Raw genomic sequence first — 17,230 nt, forward strand, 5'->3', positions numbered from 1 at the left:
TCTGTGGTTTTCTTGCACGCAATTTATTAGAATTTAGTGTTGTAATGAAGGAAAATGTAACAATCCTCAGGACTTGTCGGCCCTGCAGTGCGAGGTGTGTGTCCTGGTGTTTTCGGTGACGGACAGGCGTAGCTTTCACCGCACAGCTCAGCTCCGACTCCTCCTGAGGGAGACCCAGCCCCAAACTCCCATCATCCTCGTTGGTAATAAGAGTGACCTCGTTCGCTCACGTGAGGTCACTGCTCAAGGTAAGACAAAGTTTCTGCTCCGTCTCTCTGTCAGCTAACATCAATGTTGAATACAGGGAATCTAAATGGAAGTGCCTCTACTCCACTGCACTGTTGCATTGTTAGAATCATAACTGAGAGCTTCATCTCCTGTGTCTGAGTGCTGTCCAATGTGCCTTCCAAGCTCAAACAGAGAAACTGCAATCAGCGATCCTCCTTTTGGAGATGGGAACGATTTTCTCCTCTGCCATTGTCTCTGCCTCTCTGTGATGTTCACGCTGGCTGTGTGTTGTGTCTGCGCACCACACACGCACACACACACACACACACACACACACACACACACATAGCACCTCTGGAGTTGAAGCAATACAGCTGCCAGACTCAACAATGCACACCTTCATCAAAAGCTGTTATTTTGTCCTCCCACTGCAATTGACAAACAATGTTTTGACTCGAGCTGAGATGTGTGTGTGTGTGTGTGTGTGTGTGTGTGTGTGTGTGTGTGTGTGTGTGTGTGTGTGTGTGCGTGTGTGTGTGTGTGTGTGTGTGTATCTAGGCGGTGAGGAAGGGACAACACAAGTCATTCTATAATGCTCATTATACAAGAGAGGATGGGGGGTCAAATGTTTCTGCAGGGTTAATAGAAAACGTGTTTATGTGTCCATTCTCTCTCTCCCCTCCCTCCTCCCTGTCCCCTCAGAGGCCATGTCCAGTGCCGCCCTCTTTAACTGCCTGTACCTAGAGATCTCTGCCTCCCTGGATCATCGAACCCCGGAGCTCCTGGAGAGTGCGGTGCGTATAGCCAGGGGCCAGGCGCCGTGGCCCCCGGGGGCCAGTGCTGAGGACATGTTTGGAGGCCAGCGTGAGAGCATCACCTCCCGGGCCAAACGCTTCCTGTCCAGCCTCGTTCCCCGATACCCGCGGGAAAGAGAAGTGGGCAGGTTTTCACGGCAGAAGTCTCGCTCCTGTCACGACCTGGGCGCACTGTGATGTGATGGGAGGAGCTTAGTGGGTAGATTGTTAACGGAGACGGCTGAAAGTGATGTACAGGAAAGGAAAGGGAGGAAATAGAGAAGGGATCATGTACGGGAGACGTACATGAAGGTAGAATGACAACAACACCTATTCATAATGATGTTCATGCATAGGATAGAGAACTTTCATACACAAGTTACAAACACAACAAGCAGAGATCATGACACTATTGTGGCACACATGTACATAGACTGAAGTAGTGATACTCAATTTGCCACCCTCATTGTTTTAAGAACTAAATAAATTCCTTTTCCAGTCTCACCGGGGTGACTGCATGTTTGTTGGCCTTTGCTGCTGTTAGAACACGAGCACACACACACACACACACACACACACACACTCTCATTACTGCAGTTGTAGAACAATGATAATATTACGCAACAGTCCAATCACATTAAATGTCATACCGACACATATTCATAATTTTTAGTGGGTTAAGCTGTGATGATGACTCACTTTTTTTTTCTTCCTTTGCTCTCAGATATTCTGGTATCCATAGAGATGGCAAGCAGCAAAATACTAAAAGTGCAGCAAGGTGGAGTGGACATTGAAACGATCAAACTAGACGGAGAAACTACAGAGGAAAAAACAAAGCAATAAGAGGAAGAGCAGGGAAGCAGGAGAGGCAGATTATGGTATATAGAGTGATTGTTGCCATGTTACGGTTGTCAAGGAGATGCCGAATCACTATGACATACACATATCTATTTCAGCTGTGACTGCTTTTCCTTTGTGTCACATTAAAATACTGTAGATTGGGAGGTGGAAGGCTGACTCACACACACACACACACACACACACGCACACACAATTATATTCCACGCAAGCGCCGATTTTAAAAGCAGGACTTTGGTTAAATATCAACTCCCTTCAATTCATCTGCTCTACTCAAACCCCAGCAGTTCATCCGCCCACTTCCTCCCACACAAAGACAGCGTTTGACACATCATAGGTCATCAGAGCCATTATGCTTATCAAAGACGGCGCAGGGCTGAAATAGAAAAGAAAAATAGAAAATGGTGGCATGAAATTCTGACTCACACTATGAACTACTGGAATGGATTAAATGCTAGATTTATGGATTTCCACAACAGGGTACAGGCGCCCTCTTGTGGCTGAATGAGGAACACACAACTGAGCGAGTCACATGTCCATATGAGAGAGAGAGAAAGAACGATCATCAGCAGAGATTTATTTAAGAAGCTTTTAATTTTCTCTTGAATGGAATGACTTCTGAAGTGAGTATAGATTGATTCTACCATGAAGTACACACTTTGTTTTATAAACGAGACAAACGTGACACAAACAAGGGAGCAGAGCCCTGACGGAGTACATTAGTGTCACAGTGACATGGGGGACATGAGGTCTTCACAGGGTGCAGGCCTGTAACTTCTTGTCTGCCAGCTTGAGGGACACCCAGGTGTTCAGCATGGACGCCCTCAGCTTGCACCACACCAGATGATCGGTCAAGCCGAAGATCTGGCCGGCAAACTGAGCGGCAGCCTCTGGGGAGAGGACGGTGGTGCAGCCAAGACCTGCAAGGGGAACGGGAACAGAAGTACAAACATTAGATAAAGTCCGACTTAAACAAACACTACTAATCAGGCCTGGATATGCTCACCGCTGGGCAAACGAAGGGAGGACCAGATATCTTGTGCGCCCCAGTCTGGGGTGAGAGGGGGGCAGTTGATGACGGGATAAGCCGTGTTTCCCGACATCACTGGACCCAGGCCGTTGCTTCTGCCCGCTACGGCCACAAACACGGTGGGGACGCCATCACCTGGGCACAGACAGGAACAGAGAAGTGGTAACGTTACATTACAGAGCCAAAGGACTTTCAAGCCTCAAAGCTGCTCATACAGAAAACACTTAGAAAGCTTCTCTCAGGTTTTAAAGCACACCTTCGTATTGTGCTTTGATGCGGAGCGTCTCGTCTGGCCCTTTGTGAGCCGAGGTGATTCTCAGGATGCAGGGGATCCCGAAGGAGGTGCAGGCCTTCTTGATTTTTTCACAGTGGGCTATGTCTGAACTGGATCCCATCAGAACCACGACCCTGCCACTGGTCTGGGGCTCCAGCAGCATCTGTGTGGACATGGCAACACTCATTAGAGACACAGAAGCGACTCCATTCATCAAGTTGTTTGTGTGGTTGAAAGGCAAACACAGCCTGTTCTGATAAGAGGGGGCCTCTGTTTGATCTTGTTTGACAGGGAGGAAGGTTTGAGCGTACCTTGACCCTTTCAGCAACCCACTCAAAGTTTCTCTTCACCATTTGCATGGCTTCAGGTGTCACTTCTTTAAGGTCTCTGTAAACCTGTTCACAAAAAAATTAGCATCAGCATTGATGTAAAAAAGGAAGTGTTCAAATTCAAACAAGTGAAGAAGAAGCCTTTACTTGCTTATCCTTTTGTTGGCTTCGGTCTCCAGCAGGCCAAAGCCTCCATGAGTCATTATCGACCACATCGGCCAAGACGATCTCCTGAGTCTTCACGTTCACACCAAACTCGATCTACAGGCAAAGAGGTCATTATCACTTTGTGAAGCCGCTGCAACGACTCAATATAAAAGTGGGGAAATCGTCCAGCAGAGGGCAGCGCTGCACTATGTTACCTTCATGTCCACCAGCGTGCAGTTCTGAGTCGCCCAGGCCTTCTCCAGAATCTCAAAGATGGCCACAGTGCTGCGATTCATGATGTCAACCTCACACTGGCCAATAGTGAGCCCAGCGAGGCTGAACTTGGCCTCCAGCAGCTGCTCCTCTGACCACTGAGGGTCATTGTTGGCATCATCCTGAAAGAACACAGCGAGACATTACATCATCATGTGCAGACAAGCACACATGCAGGTTTACTGGACAGACTCTTACTTTGAAAAACATCTCCATCTTCAGGGGAGAGAAGCGGTATCCCTCTTTGACACCTGGATTCCTCTTGAGGAAGGATCCAGTGGCCACTCTGCGACACACCCACTCGATGGGAATCATCTCACAGTGGGCTGCGATGAACGCCGTGTCCGAGTGCTGCGACACGAAAGCTGTCTTAATGCCTGAGAAACAAAATCTGCATTAAAAATCTGACTCTGGAGCAGAACACATCTACAATCCAAAAATATAACGCTACTTTTTTATATCTATTTTCATTACAGACTAGTATTGAAAGTCACCAATAGTTTGACTTCAGTTTAGATCAGTCACAACCCTGGGGTGAAGGTTAAGTGAAGGGGATGTGGAGAGTCATGTTCTGGTCAATTAGATGAAAGTCACAAGATACCAGACGCCCATTAGCACAGTTTGGCTCACACACACACACACATACACACACTACACTCATGAGAGGCACACAGGACACAATTACTTTTAAATTAGTATAAGGTGGTAAGTCATTTTGACCTATATCTCACACACACACACACACACGCACGCACGCACGCACGCGATACGCAATAATTGTGAGGGGGTTTTGCCCACAAATGCATCTTCAAAGTTGTAATTATTGTAAATTTAACAGTTGAATCGTTTCTCTGCACGTGGAATTTTGCCTGCGGGTGTTTTTGGGTGTCACAGCCTCTTCCACCCAGTCAGTCAGCCCCCGTCATGCCCACTGACAGATCCAGAGCTTCCATGACACCTTTACATGAGTCCTTACCAGATTCCTGCAGCAGCTTGAACACGCAGCTCGTGGTTCTGTTGGCGATGGCAGCCTTGCCCTCCATCTGGTCTTTCCTCACTGCATTCCCAGCCGTGATCTGGTCTTTGGACTGGACCAGAACCTGTCCAGGCTGGTCCACAAGCTCGAAAATTTCCTTCGTCTTTCCCTCGTTGAGTTTCTGGCCGAGCTTCAATTCTAAATTCACACAGGAACACAAAGTACACATTAGAAGTTGAGCAATAAAATGATAAATGATTATGAATGAAAGTTTCGTGCGAATCTCCATCGTGCGGGTTTCTGTACTGCACCTGGTGCGGAGTCCATTTTGTTCTTTCTTAAGATGCAAGCCTGAAAGAAAACGCAACGACAACTTTTAAGGATTCTTAAAAGTTCAGCGCTGAAGCAGCAGACAGTCAGGAGGCGTGCGGGCGAATGCAGGAAGATATGTCAGTCTTACGCGCTGCTCTAACCAATCACATCGCTCGAACGATTCAGACAACCAATCACACCGGCGCATTGTTTACCACGTGGGTCAAGTATTGTCCTCCGTCACAGAGATGCTAGACGGAGACTTTTTCGGGGTTACAGTTTAAAAAAGTCCAAACTATTACCTCTGCAAAGTATCAATCTTTCAAAGACGACAACAAGAATCAGCAACTATCGTATTTGAATCGATTCTTTCATCAGATGATTGATTATTTCCCCTCACACTGTTAACTTGCAACCACGTGCGTACAGTCAGAATGTCAGTGTGGATGCGTTGATGAAGTTTGTGCGATAACATTTGATTTGTAGGCGTTTTTTGGACACTTTTATCGCGTTTTCGCCTCAGACTCGTGACTTCACACACACTTAAACCACGTCAGGTGAGTTTGTGTTTACTTAATCCGAAACCACGTTGTCTCGTAGTGGCTCGCGGCTCGGTGGTAGGCGCACGCGCACACGCACGCGCTTATTGTGGACGCAGCCAAGCACGAGACTGTCTGCGCGAGTGGACAGACAGTCAGTCAGTCAGTCAGACAGACAGACAGACAGACAGACAGAAAGTAAGACAAGACAGACAAGACAGACAAGACAGCGGACCGGAGTGGAGAAATGGAGTTTGAGGAGTCCGGCATCGGGGAAGAGTGTGGCGTGTTCGGCTGCGTGGCCGCGGGAGAGTGGCCCACTCAGCTGGAGGTCGCCCAGGTCCTAACTCTGGGGCTGGTGGCTCTGCAGCACAGGTAGGCAACGAAGTGTGTGTGTGTGTGTGTGTGTGTGTGTGTGTGTGTGTGTGTGTCCGTCCGTCCAAGTACCTTTCATGTAAGCAAATCGATCATCAATCAATATTAAATGGCGGTTATTCCCTATGGCGTCATTCTGTTTACAGACTCGGGGAAGGAAAAACAAGAAACAACAACGCCATAGTCGCAGCAGGAATTGTTTCTGCGTGACTGAGTGAATACTAAAGTGAATTCTAATGTTAACGCGATGATGTTTGACAGCTGGTAAAGGCGCATTGTTGACAAGGAGCGAAAGTGTGTGAGGAGTTGTGTTTCTGCAGGAAAGATGTGACTCACAGCTGCAACTAGAGTGTGGAAAACTTCCATAGGACCGCTGTGTGTGTGTATTTTGTGTGTGTGTGTGTGTGTGTGTGTGTGTGTGTTTCCAGTGCAGACACGAACATGCATCCTCCCCCCTAAAAAAACGGTTTATAGGCTCTGTTAACATTCCTGACTTTAGGCTCCATGCATGCTGCCTGCTCTGCAGTGTGTGTGTGTGTGTGTTTGTGTGTAGAGGTTACCTGTGGGCCTGGATGAGGGGAAGCCATTGAACACACAGAGTTGATCTTTATGATCGGTATGTGCTCGTGCTCTTCTTTACACTTTGGCCCCAGGTCAGTCAGCTCAGGGCTGATATGAAGTTTTTTGGCTGGTGTTTGTAGTTTGGTGTCTGGAAATAAAACATAAACAAAGTTAAATCCACATTCTAACTGTAATTATTATGCCGAAGTGGAAACATTCTGATTCTCCTTTATCTTAATAACTTCTGGAGGTTATGGAGTTCATCATGAGTTTTGCTGTAATGTCATTAAGAAGCTCCAAGACCAATCACGGGACTGAGACACTGAATTAGACACGACGGCGTGTTCAGTGAACGGCCATCTTGTGTCTCAAACCTTGATCCACCGCTCTCCTCTTCATCCCTCTGTTTGATACCAAGCTGTCCTCCTTCTCCGTCCACGACTCAGAAGGACCTGGAACATGCGACAGAGAACTACACTCACTCTCTGCACTTTACAGCAAGTTGGACCGATTGATCCCGTGACTTAAAGGGAAACAGATATAAATATGATATGGGTCTCACTCTTCAGTCGGTCCTGTGGGTCCAGGCTGAGCTCCTTGGCCGTGTGTATCCTCAGGTCTTTACTGTTTTGAAGTGAGAGGCTGATGGGTGAGAGGGAATCGGAGCTGCGTGTTCTCTCCTCCGCCGCTCTCGTCCGTATCGTCGGCGTGTCTGTCAAATAGACGTTATCATGGCAGCTCTCTTCTCCCTCCAACATGTTACACCTGTCCTCCTCGGCCTGCTGATCTGCAGCTGCTGTGTAATGCGACGAGCCGTTAGTTTTGCGGTTCATGATCTCGTCCACCTCGTCGTAGAACCTCATGAGGCGCCGGGGGTCGGCCTCCTCGGCTTTGCCCCTCTGGAGGGAGCGGTACAGGTACTTGAGGTTCTTGTACTTGGTGTGGCATTGTTTCCAGTCCCGCTCGATGCCCTGCTGCATCAAGCGGTTGGAGATCTGCACAAAGATGTCTCTCTTTCTGGTGGAGCTCTCCAGCTGTTTGCACACCCGCTCGTCCGACCAGACTTCGATCAACGCCCGCACCTCCTGGTCGCTCCAGTTCCGACCGGTGTCCGACACCGTGACCACGTGGAACTGGTCTGAGCTGGAAGCATCCATGCCTGCTGGGTGGAAAAGACAATAAAGAAGAGGATAGTTATCTCTTTAAGTACAAGTAAACTCTTTGGGCGATGATCTAACACCGTACCTGCTCCTCTCCATTTTGTCTCCATCTCTCCATCCATATCATAATCGTCACTGTTGTCATCTAGAAAGCAAAGCTCCAGGTCAGCTCATCATCTTAGAACACGTTACCAAGTGCAGCACAGACTGAAGACGTACCATCATCGATTTCAATCACGACCTCGCTCTCTGTGGCCTGTGTGTGTAGCCGCTCCGCTCCGGCTCCCAGCTCTCCATCCTCCAGCCTCTTGTGCATCTCTAGCGTGCCGTTATCCAGGCCCTGGTCCAGCAGAATGGCCTCCACCTCGTCAAAGAACTTCATGTACTTGGCGGGGCTGGCTCCGCTCCTGGCCCCGGCCGCCTGCGCCGTCTTGGCGGTCTTGTACTCGTATTTTAAGTTCTTATATTTGGTCCGGCACTGTTTCCAGTTGCGCACCACGCCAAAGTGTCTCTGCATCTGACACGCCATCTCCTGGAAGATGGACTTGTTGCGTAGCGTACACTTGAGGCGCTCGCGGATACGCCGGTCGGCCCAGACGATCAGCAGCGCCCGCACCTCCTCGTCGGTCCAGTGGCGGCCCCCGTCTTCAGCCACACACTGAGAGTAAGGGAGAGCACCGTGAATTCGACTCTTAATTCCTGCACACACACAAATAAGTGTTTCATGAGATCAGATGGGCAAAAAGTTTAAAGTGTAATATTCATCCTGATTGTGAGATTTACAGTTATACAGCAAACAACAAACTTAATCCACAGGACATTCTCTCTGGCTGAGGCAGAAGCTTAAATAGATGGTGTGTGTGTGTGTGTGTGTCTGTGTGTGTTCTCTGTGAATTCAAATGTGTTGAGCGATGTCATGGTCACACTATAATCAGCATCAGCACCACAGTTGGGGTTTTAACCTACAATTACCTTCCTGCATTGGAATTGTGACTGAGGAAGAGTAGACTCCTCTTTGATTACCCACAACTTCCTCCTCTTCCTCCCAGCCCGCCGCCGGCCTCCCCTCCTCTCCTGGGCTGTAGTTTGCCGAGGTGCCTGCTTCCTCAGCCATCCTGCTCTGGAGTCCCAGGCTGCTGCATTTGGCCTGACACTCCCACCAGCTGCGCACCACACTGAGGCGCCTCAGACGCTCTGAGATCAACTCAAACGTGGTTCTGTGCTCAGCTGAGTGCTGAGCTCCCACTTGGTCCCACACTGTCATGAGAGCCAGAACCTCTGCGTCCCCCCACTGCCTCTCCACTGCAGCCTTGACTCCTATCACCTCCTTATCACCTTCTCTTTGTCTCTCTGCGCCTCTCTCCATGTTTGAGCTGACCTGGAAACGCTTCCTTTTCCTCAACCCGTCTGTCTCTGCTGCCTGGTTCCCTAGGCAACCAGGCGGCTAAGCCTGAAAGCAACGCCTCCGTGTAGAAAGGCAGCCTCACTACTGGCTTAAGCTGTGTGGTGTGGGGGAGGGACGAGTTGTAATCTGAGAAGCAGCTTGGTAAATAGGCTGAAACCGCAGCAAGACGACTCTCCATATATGGAGGCGCCACTGCTGAGAGGCAGACGGCGTTTCTGAGGGGGAGGTTGTTGGCTCTTTTCCCCCTAATAAACCCAAACTGGTTTAGTTGCCTTTAGGCGTGCAGCAGACGGTTTGGATTAGGCAAGTTTGTTCTTATGGCAAACTGCAGAGTGAGACCATAATGAGTCTGGAGCCGGGGAATGGATTGTTTACGTTGTTTTCCCTTTATTGAATATGTGTTTGTGTGTGTGTCTGTGTGTAGGGGTCAGGAGAGTGCAGGGATGGTGACAAGTGATGGATCCAGCCCCCCCACATACACAACACTCAAGGTAACATTACACAGGCATCCGAGTGAAAACATGTGACACATGTGACACAAGCAAAGCTGAAACTCCACAACATCCCCCTAACCTCAATAATAAGAATAATATCCTTAAAATCACATTGCATAGCTGTTTAGTGTCAATTTCAGCTATTCAACATTCCATTCCTATAGAGTGACCTCATCTCTGTCTCAGTATGAAGTCCCTGTGCACATGATGGATGCCTGATCTCACTGGTTGAGCTTCTGTCCCCTCGTCTTTAGGGGATGGGGCTGGTGAGCACCGCCTTCCCGGCCGAGTCTCTTGTGAAGATGCGGTACGGTAACCTTGGCATCTGTCACACACGCTACTCAACCACCGGGAACTCTGAGCTGCTGAACTGCCAGCCGTTTGTCGTGGACACGCTGCACGGCAAGATCGCTGTGGCTCATAATGGAGAGCTGGTTAACGCTCACGGTCTGAGGAAGAAGGTGAGCGATGCCTCCTCCAGGGCCACACCACACACACACACAGTATATAGTGTAGTAAGTAGCATCACAGTGTGTGTGTGATGGTGATGATGTCATTGTTACCGTGCGGTGCAGGTGATGCGTCATGGTGTGGGACTCTCCACCAGCTCTGACAGCGAGCTCATCACCCAGCTGCTGGCCTTAACGCCTCCTATGGAGGAACTGGACGCACCGGACTGGGTTGCCAGGTCTCTGTGTGTGTGTGTGTGTGTGTGTGTGTGTGTGTGTGTGTGTGTGTGTGTGTGTGTGTGTGTGTGTGTGTGTGTGTGTGTGTGTGTGTGTGTGTGTGTGTGTGTGTGTGTGTGTGTGTGTGTGTGTGTGTGTGTGTGTGTGTGTGTGTGTGTGTGATAACTGTCTACAATGTAAAGCTTATCTGGAATTGCTTTTGTATCGTAGAATAAAGAACCTGATGACGGAGACCCCGACTGCTTACTCTCTGCTGGTGATGCACAAAGATGTCGTCTATGCTGTGCGTGACCCGTATGGGAATCGACCCCTCTGCATCGGGCGAGTCGTCCCCATTTCCAAACTGCACACTTCAGGTATTCAAGCTGATGCGTGTGTGTTGCACTACACACAGTCTGACCTGAATCCCTCTGCTGAAAAACAAGAGGGGACACTTATCAGGTCATCGGTGCTCAGTCTATTGATGTCACAGACTGACCTGGTTGAATAATAACACATCAGAGGTCAGGAGGTCCGAGCTCGTGGATAATTAACTACACACTCTGTCCGTCTGTGTGTCAGGTGCTGGAGAGGACGACACAGAGGGCTGGGTGGTGTCGTCAGAGTCCTGCAGCTTTCAGTCCATCGGGGCCAAGTAAGAGTTATCACATCACACACACTCTGCACTATAATCCCTGTGTGTGTGTGTGTGTGTGTGTGTGTGTGTGTGTGTGTGTGTGTGTGTGTGTGTGTGTGTGTGTGTGTGTGTGTGTGTGTGTGTGTGTGTGTGTGTGTGTGTGTGTGTGTGTGTGTGTGTGTGTGTGTGTGTGTGTGTGTGTGTGTGTGTGTGTGTGTGAGAGAGTGTGTGAGTGTGTGTGTGATATAACAGTTTGAATCCCCCTCCTGGTCTGCAGGTATTACAGAGAGGTTCTCCCAGGAGAGATAGTCCAGATTTCCAAACACGGGATCAAGTCTCTGAGCGTGGTTCCTCGCCCGGAGGGAGACCTCCCTGCTTTCTGCATCTTTGAATACGTTTACTTTTCCAGACCAGACTCTATATTTGAAGGTATGAAGAGTCACTACTGCCTGTGCCCTGTTATCACTGTGTGTTGCTGTTCCTTTCTATTACAAAGATAAAGACATTCTAATGAATGTGTTGTGCTCTGTTTCTCCTCAGGTCAGATGGTTTACACCGTCAGGCAGCGCTGTGGGAGGCAGTTGGCTATTGAGGCTCCAACAGATGCAGATGTGGTCAGCACTGTGCCAGAGTCTGCAACTCCTGCTGCCCTGGGATACGCTCAGCAGGTCTGCACCAAAGCTGGAAACAATAATGAGGGCCCTGGTCTGTTTTCACACACCTAAAATGTCCTCTTGTTCTCCCCTCACAGTCTGGGCTGCCCTACATTGAGGTTTTGTGTAAGAACCGCTATGTTGGGAGAACTTTCATTCAGCCAAACACCCGCTTGAGGCAGCTGGGTGTTGCCAAGAAGTTTGGGGCTTTGACAGACAACTTTGCTGGGAAACGCGTGGTGTTAGTTGACGACTCCATCGTCAGGGGCAACACCATCTCACCCATCATAAAGCTGCTGAAGGAAGCCGGGGCCAAAGAGGTTTGTGACTGCAGGACGCTACTTTCAATATTAATCATGATGTTCAGACAAGGATGAGGAACACTATACTATTATTATTTAACCAGTGGGCGGTTTGAATGTGTGTATTGACCTGTAGTTCCCCTCACAGGTCCATATCAGAGTCGCCTCTCCACCCATCAAGTTTCCGTGTTACATGGGCATCAACATTCCCACCAAGGAGGAGCTCATCGCCAACAGACCGGAGTTCCAGGACATTGCTGGTTACATCGGTACGTACGAGTGTTTGTCCTTTCCTACATTCCTCTTATCTGCATTGATTACTGTGCACTATGTGGCCAAAAGTATGTGAACATGCTTGTTGTTATTATTGGGTTGACGGTGCCACGCCCATAGCTAACAGCTGCATCTTGTTGTTTAGGTGCAGACAGTGTGAAGTATCTGAGTGTGGAGGGTCTGGTGTCAGCTGTTCAGGGGGAACTCTCCTCCTCTAAAGAGGTTAAGATGATCTCCTGCAACAAGGGCAGCAGGAGAGAAGGCCACTGCACCGCCTGCCTGACGGGGAAATATCCCGTGGAGCTGGAGTGGTAACCCAGCAACCGTCGCTGCAGCCACAGCACTCTGGCTTTCAGTGCAAATTTGTGGATTGAAATTCTCGCATTACGCATGTCTGTCAGCTGAGGCTTGTTTGTGTTTTCTTCTGCATTAAAACCGAGAAATACCTTTTTTTTCTACTGCTACCTTGGACATTAAGGAACATTGTTACTGCGACTGTGGCCTAAACCTAATCTAGTGTCCCTGCTTAAGTATCAACGTGTCAACGTTCTTTTGCACATATTTACATTCCAAGCCTTCTGTAGGATTGTTTAGATTTTGCCATGTCAGTAAATGCACAGGGCTTTCTGCCAAAAGCTTCCATTTCTTTACCCAGTACATGTTTACTTCTGTTACCGCTGTAATCATTTGTAATAAATTGGGCTGAAAGGGTCTCACGGCTGAGTTTCGTCTCTTTTCTTGTAAACGTTCCTTGGACATAATGAAAGGTTGTGAATAAGAGCGGAGATCGTTACACAAACACAACAAGACATGAACGTGACTGCAAAGAGAAACTGCATCTTTCACATTGATGTATTTTGAAGTTTATTCTGATTACATTTGACACAAAGCTGCTGCATAAAGCTGCACTCCATGTACGTCACATTACTGCTGACACATGCAGAAAGGGTTAAAACCATAAAAACACAAACAACGACCACTCGGAGGTTAAAAGAATCAAGGAACTGCATTTCACAAGCATTACATTTAAGTGGGAGCAGTTTTAAATAAATGATCAATACAACACAATAACATATGGACACAAACATCACATTTACAATACATTTACACTTCTTATACCTCCAGATTTAATCGCTCAGCTCCTCCTCCCACTCACACACAGTGACCTCTATGACCTGGGGAGCCACCGTGCCCACTGGAGGCTAACGGGGCGATGATGTCGTGGTCGGGTCTTTTCCAGGGGAGGTCAAACCTGCTCTGCACCTTTCTACATGTGTCAGGGGGAAAGAACGGGAATTAGAAAGGAGACTGGCAAGAAAATAAATAAGAAAAAAACACACACACACACACACACACACACACACACACACACACACACACACACACACACACAAAAAAACAACATTACCTGGGAGAAACGCTGCTTTGCTGAGTCAAGTGATACTGTGGAGGCAAAGTCAGAACCAGGATCATCACAGCATCCAACTATTCTGACAGTAATCATCACAAAGCTTTTCCATAAGACCCTTAACCGGGCTCCTGAGTCACAGTACCTTGAGTTCTGATGGACAGAGCCTCGGCACCAGTTTGCCGTGGCGTTGGGACCCTGGCGAGTATCCGCCGTACTTCTCCCTTTGCCGCTTGGCCTCCGGAATGCCGCTCCAGTCCAAATCTCGGCGGCGCTTCCTCAGCACGGTGTGGGGAGACAAGGCGAGCGCTGCCAGACCGGAGGAGGAGTGACCTCTGCTGGCCTGAGCTCCTGCTGCACACATGCTGCACGGACGGCCCGTGGAGGGAGAGGACCGGCTCTGGCAGACAAACGTGTGGTAGGCTTTGGTGAACTCATCGTTGAGCTGCTTGGGGGAGAAAGAGGAGCTCCTCGACAGGGCGGAGGAGTCGATGGAGTGGCGGCGCTCTGGCCTGTGGTAGAATAAGGCCGAGGCCGACTGAGGCCACTGTGACTGGAAGGAGTGACAGGGGTCTTGAGGAAAGAGCCTCCTGGGTGGCAAAGCAGGGCTCTGACGAGGAGAGGACCCGGACCCGGACATGAATCTGGACCTTTTAGACCCGCTTCCCCCAGACTCTGGTTTGGGGCTTCTGGCGTGTGGCGATCCAACGTGGGCTTCTTTGACCGGCAGCCTTGTTTTCAGAAGACTTTGTCTGGTAGGTGAGTGGTGTACGTAGGGGCCCTCTAGGACTGTAGAGGTTTCTGGACCATAGAGGTGATACACGGCCTTCTGCACTCTGTGAGGAGACTGAGAGGACTGCAACTCTGACTGGAAGGCGTGACAGGGGTCTCGAGGAAAGAGCCTCCTGGGGGGCCGGGCGGGGCTCTGACGAGGAGAGGAGCCGGACCTGGACATGAATCTGGACCTTTTGGAACCGCTTCCCACAGACCCTGGTTGAGGTGATCCACCGTGGGCTTCCCTGACCCCCAGCCTTGTTTTCTGAAGCGAGTGAGGTGAGCGGTGAGTGTTGGGTCTTTCTGGGACAGCGGAGGTTTCTGGAGCACAGAGGGGAAACGCGGCCTTCTGCACTCTGTGTGGAGACTGAGACAGCCTGTGGGACCTCAGCAGGGGGTCCATGGGGGCTTTCGCTGTGGGATAGCAAGGTCGTGCGGGACTGACAGTGAAAGACGGTTGCTGTTCTCTGAGCTGTGAGGAGGTGGAAGGAGGACAGACTTCAGACAGAGGGAAGGACTCATTCTGTTCTGCTTCTGCTCTCCTCTGCTCAGATGAACTCATGGGGTCCAGACAGAGATTCATCACTTGCACCGGACTGGACTGAGCTCTTATCTGAGAGACGTCCCTGTCAGGTGACTTCAGCCGCTGCAGCGCCCGCATGTGGATGGCTCTGGACAGGAGGGGTCTGAAGGCCGCTTTGGCGCTCGTGCAGAACACTTGTGGCTTTTTCCTCTTCAGAGCGTCGGAGGTCTTCCCTGACACGGCTTTGCTTCTGATCCTCTTCGGTTTGCTGTTGCCCTCCGTGGGAACGTCGAAGGTGCAGTCCATGGTTCTGTTCAATCGCAGTCTGTGGTACCGCCTCAACACAGAGTCAGCAGCGTTCAGGACGTCGTGGCGGTAACAAGCCTGGCCGATTCTGCCAATGGCGCTGGGGTAGAGTTCCACCAAGGAGTTGTTTCTACTCCTCAGAGTGTTCTCCAGCTCCTCATCTTCATCCTCAGGCTGGACATCAGTCTTAGAAATGTTCCTCCAACTCTCATCAGACAAACTCCAGGGCGCCTCAGCATCGTCATTATCCAGCATCACTGGGAGACGCAGACGGGAAGGGAAGGGAACAGTTACTAAAGAACTTCAACAAGATGAACATTTCGTGGAATGAAAAGAAAGTTGCTTACTGTTCTCTTCACTATCCGGCCCACTGAAATGGCTGAACACAGAACCCTCAGCAGCTCCATCATCTGGGCCTGTGGAGTCAAACTGTGGGGAATAAACAAAAGGATTATGAAGATAAACTAGATAGGAGTGAAGAAGATGAGTATTACTGCTCAGTGACTCCAGTCCAGCTCACAGTAGCACACTTACCTGAGTGTCAGCTGAAACGTCCTCGGCTGCGGAGGAGAGATCAAAGGTCACAGCATGAATTGAAAGACAGAATTATAAACTAATGGTTCTCAACTACATGTTGGTTTGCAGATACACACCTCTTATTGACTCATCTCTCAAATCTGACAGACCCTAAGGAGAAGAGGACAACAACAGAGAATGAAGAATTCCAAACATTGATAAAGAATTCCTTACATATGACGAGAAACAGACAAATATCTGCCTCTAGTTTCTCTATTTTGAGTATTTGTTGCCTCTCTTCCACATCATTATGACTCCAATAACTTTGATCCTTTTTAATTCTTCTACCAGTAAAACCTGGACGCATTTACAGACCAATTGGATCGAAAAGTAACAACTTTAGGAGGTGAAGTGTCCTATCAAGCTGATATGAGTCGATATAACTCATATTATTGTATGTAAGTCGTGTGTCTCTGATGTTTAAGATCCTAACTCCAAACCTTTGATTCCAGCTCCGTCAGCTTCAGTTCAGACTGCGACATGTAACGTTTCACAGCTTCATCATGCAAGAAAACACAGAGGAGATGATGAATGAACACACACACACAAACTCGCATTTGTCCTTAAATCATAAACCAAACCAACCAACTAACCAACCAAAACAGCGGAATGTTAACACATAACATATTTCATTATTAGAGAAGTATGTTTTACGCTCATTGTTGCTTTTTGTTGTAGATAAACGCGCCTATTTTGTTTTGTTGTGGTTCTAACCTTGTGGGGTAATTTCCTCCAGGTCCACCTCTATTCCCCCGTCTTCATACTGCAACTTTGAGTACTGTTGAAAACATTTAAAATGGTTTAAAACACAACATTTATGAGGAGCGTTTACTTTTAGCGTCCGCACTCCGGCTGCAACACGGCTTCTTACAACACAACATCCACTCACCTTTTCGATTATTCGGTCAATGGTACTTTTGAAAACGCGACCGTTTTCATTGAATTTCTTAACCATTGATTGATCGGCCATAATTCCGTTTTAAAAACGTTGCTCGCCAAAAGCGGCGAACAACAGAAGGAAACAAGCGACAAGCGGCAAGGCGTTAGAGCGACGCTTCAAAGTTTGAGCCTCGAAATAGAGAGCGCTGATTGGATGGGGGCGTACATGGTGCCTTCATGTTACCTGGGAAATTATAAATCTCGGTACAGACTCAGATTGGAGAAATACGATGAAGAACGTCGAGCTCGCTAATTAACTGTAATTAAATTAATCCTTAATTGTTGTATACATAATTAAGACTTAAAAAAGTACATGAAATACATTTTCTATCCGCCCTTCACCATAGCCCAGCGAGGTCTGAGTTTTTGACACTAAGAAAAACGAGCTTGAGGGGAACACGTGACTACAACATTCAGGG

General features: G+C 48.8%; 5 protein-coding genes across 5 annotated transcripts in view; 2 read left to right on the forward strand and 3 right to left on the reverse strand.

Moving 5' to 3' along the window:
- Positions 1-1,500, forward strand: part of LOC143002992 (GTP-binding protein REM 2-like) — a 3,659-nt gene extending 2,159 nt beyond the window's left edge. Inside the window, exons 4-5 of the mRNA XM_076153441.1 lie at positions 71-248; positions 931-1,500. Of these exons, the coding sequence (XP_076009556.1) occupies positions 71-248; positions 931-1,220 (468 nt within the window). The 3' untranslated portion in view covers positions 1,221-1,500. The remainder of the gene's footprint in view (positions 1-70; positions 249-930) is intronic.
- A 955-nt stretch (positions 1,501-2,455) lies between these two features.
- LOC143002802 (multifunctional protein ADE2-like) lies at positions 2,456-5,364 on the reverse strand. Its single transcript, XM_076153152.1, has 9 exons — positions 5,221-5,364; positions 4,910-5,107; positions 4,132-4,310; positions 3,876-4,055; positions 3,661-3,774; positions 3,496-3,579; positions 3,167-3,347; positions 2,887-3,045; positions 2,456-2,800 (listed from the first exon to the last, which is right to left on the reverse strand). Exons 1-9 carry the CDS (start codon positions 5,234-5,236, stop codon positions 2,634-2,636), a joined length of 1,278 nt encoding a protein of 425 aa, XP_076009267.1. The 5' UTR covers positions 5,237-5,364; the 3' UTR covers positions 2,456-2,633.
- Positions 5,365-5,432: 68 nt separating this feature from the next.
- On the forward strand, positions 5,433-13,008 carry ppat (phosphoribosyl pyrophosphate amidotransferase). Its single transcript, XM_076153151.1, has 11 exons — positions 5,433-6,135; positions 9,686-9,752; positions 10,010-10,216; positions 10,331-10,443; positions 10,652-10,797; positions 11,003-11,075; positions 11,335-11,486; positions 11,598-11,725; positions 11,809-12,030; positions 12,161-12,281; positions 12,431-13,008. Exons 1-11 carry the CDS (start codon positions 6,008-6,010, stop codon positions 12,598-12,600), a joined length of 1,527 nt encoding a protein of 508 aa, XP_076009266.1. The 5' UTR covers positions 5,433-6,007; the 3' UTR covers positions 12,601-13,008.
- Positions 6,385-9,222, reverse strand: LOC143002753 (uncharacterized). Its single transcript, XM_076153096.1, has 6 exons — positions 8,829-9,222; positions 8,076-8,555; positions 7,942-8,001; positions 7,259-7,855; positions 7,071-7,148; positions 6,385-6,844 (listed from the first exon to the last, which is right to left on the reverse strand). Exons 1-6 carry the CDS (start codon positions 9,220-9,222, stop codon positions 6,591-6,593), a joined length of 1,863 nt encoding a protein of 620 aa, XP_076009211.1. The 3' UTR covers positions 6,385-6,590.
- A 143-nt stretch (positions 13,009-13,151) lies between the features above and the next one.
- Positions 13,152-16,920, reverse strand: LOC143002935 (uncharacterized). The gene is made up of 9 exons (XM_076153347.1): positions 16,762-16,920; positions 16,587-16,650; positions 16,313-16,368; positions 15,950-15,983; positions 15,831-15,856; positions 15,644-15,725; positions 13,839-15,553; positions 13,694-13,728; positions 13,152-13,552 (listed from the first exon to the last, which is right to left on the reverse strand). Exons 1-9 carry the CDS (start codon positions 16,840-16,842, stop codon positions 13,438-13,440), a joined length of 2,208 nt encoding a protein of 735 aa, XP_076009462.1. The 5' UTR covers positions 16,843-16,920; the 3' UTR covers positions 13,152-13,437.
- Between the last annotated feature and the right edge of the window lie 310 nt (positions 16,921-17,230).

This window comes from Genypterus blacodes, unplaced genomic scaffold, assembly GCF_046128005.1.
Source record: "Genypterus blacodes isolate CSIRO-AG114 ecotype Tasmania unplaced genomic scaffold, CSIRO-AGI_Gbla_v1 ptg000058l_1, whole genome shotgun sequence".
In the NCBI taxonomy this organism is placed as follows: domain Eukaryota; kingdom Metazoa; phylum Chordata; class Actinopteri; order Ophidiiformes; family Ophidiidae; genus Genypterus; species Genypterus blacodes.

Bases quoted from the DNA above. Each gene is read 5' to 3' on its own strand.
- LOC143002802 (XM_076153152.1), bottom strand. The intron at 4,311-4,909 runs GTAAGGACTCAT...TTTGTTTCTCAG, and splicing joins CAAGCTGCTGCAGGAATCTG to GCATTAAGACAGCTTTCGTG. The intron at 3,348-3,495 runs GTACGCTCAAAC...ATGTCCACACAG, and splicing joins GGGTTGCTGAAAGGGTCAAG to ATGCTGCTGGAGCCCCAGAC.
- ppat (XM_076153151.1), top strand. From the start codon at position 6,008: ATGGAGTTTGAGGAGTCCGGCATCGGGGAAGAGTGTGGCGTGTTCGGC. The intron at 11,487-11,597 runs GTATGAAGAGTC...GTTTCTCCTCAG, and splicing joins ACCAGACTCTATATTTGAAG to GTCAGATGGTTTACACCGTC. The intron at 11,726-11,808 runs GTCTGCACCAAA...CTCCCCTCACAG, and splicing joins CCCTGGGATACGCTCAGCAG to TCTGGGCTGCCCTACATTGA.
- LOC143002753 (XM_076153096.1), bottom strand. From the start codon at position 9,222: ATGGAGAGAGGCGCAGAGAGACAAAGAGAAGGTGATAAGGAGGTGATA. The intron at 7,149-7,258 runs GTGAGACCCATA...CGCATGTTCCAG, and splicing joins CCCACAGGACCGACTGAAGA to GTCCTTCTGAGTCGTGGACG. The intron at 6,845-7,070 runs GTTTGAGACACA...TTTTATTTCCAG, and splicing joins GAGGAGAGCGGTGGATCAAG to ACACCAAACTACAAACACCA.
- LOC143002935 (XM_076153347.1), bottom strand. From the start codon at position 16,842: ATGGCCGATCAATCAATGGTTAAGAAATTCAATGAAAACGGTCGCGTT. The intron at 16,651-16,761 runs GTGAGTGGATGT...TGTTTTCAACAG, and splicing joins TTGACCGAATAATCGAAAAG to TACTCAAAGTTGCAGTATGA. The intron at 13,729-13,838 runs GTACTGTGACTC...TTGCCTCCACAG, and splicing joins TCTGTCCATCAGAACTCAAG to TATCACTTGACTCAGCAAAG.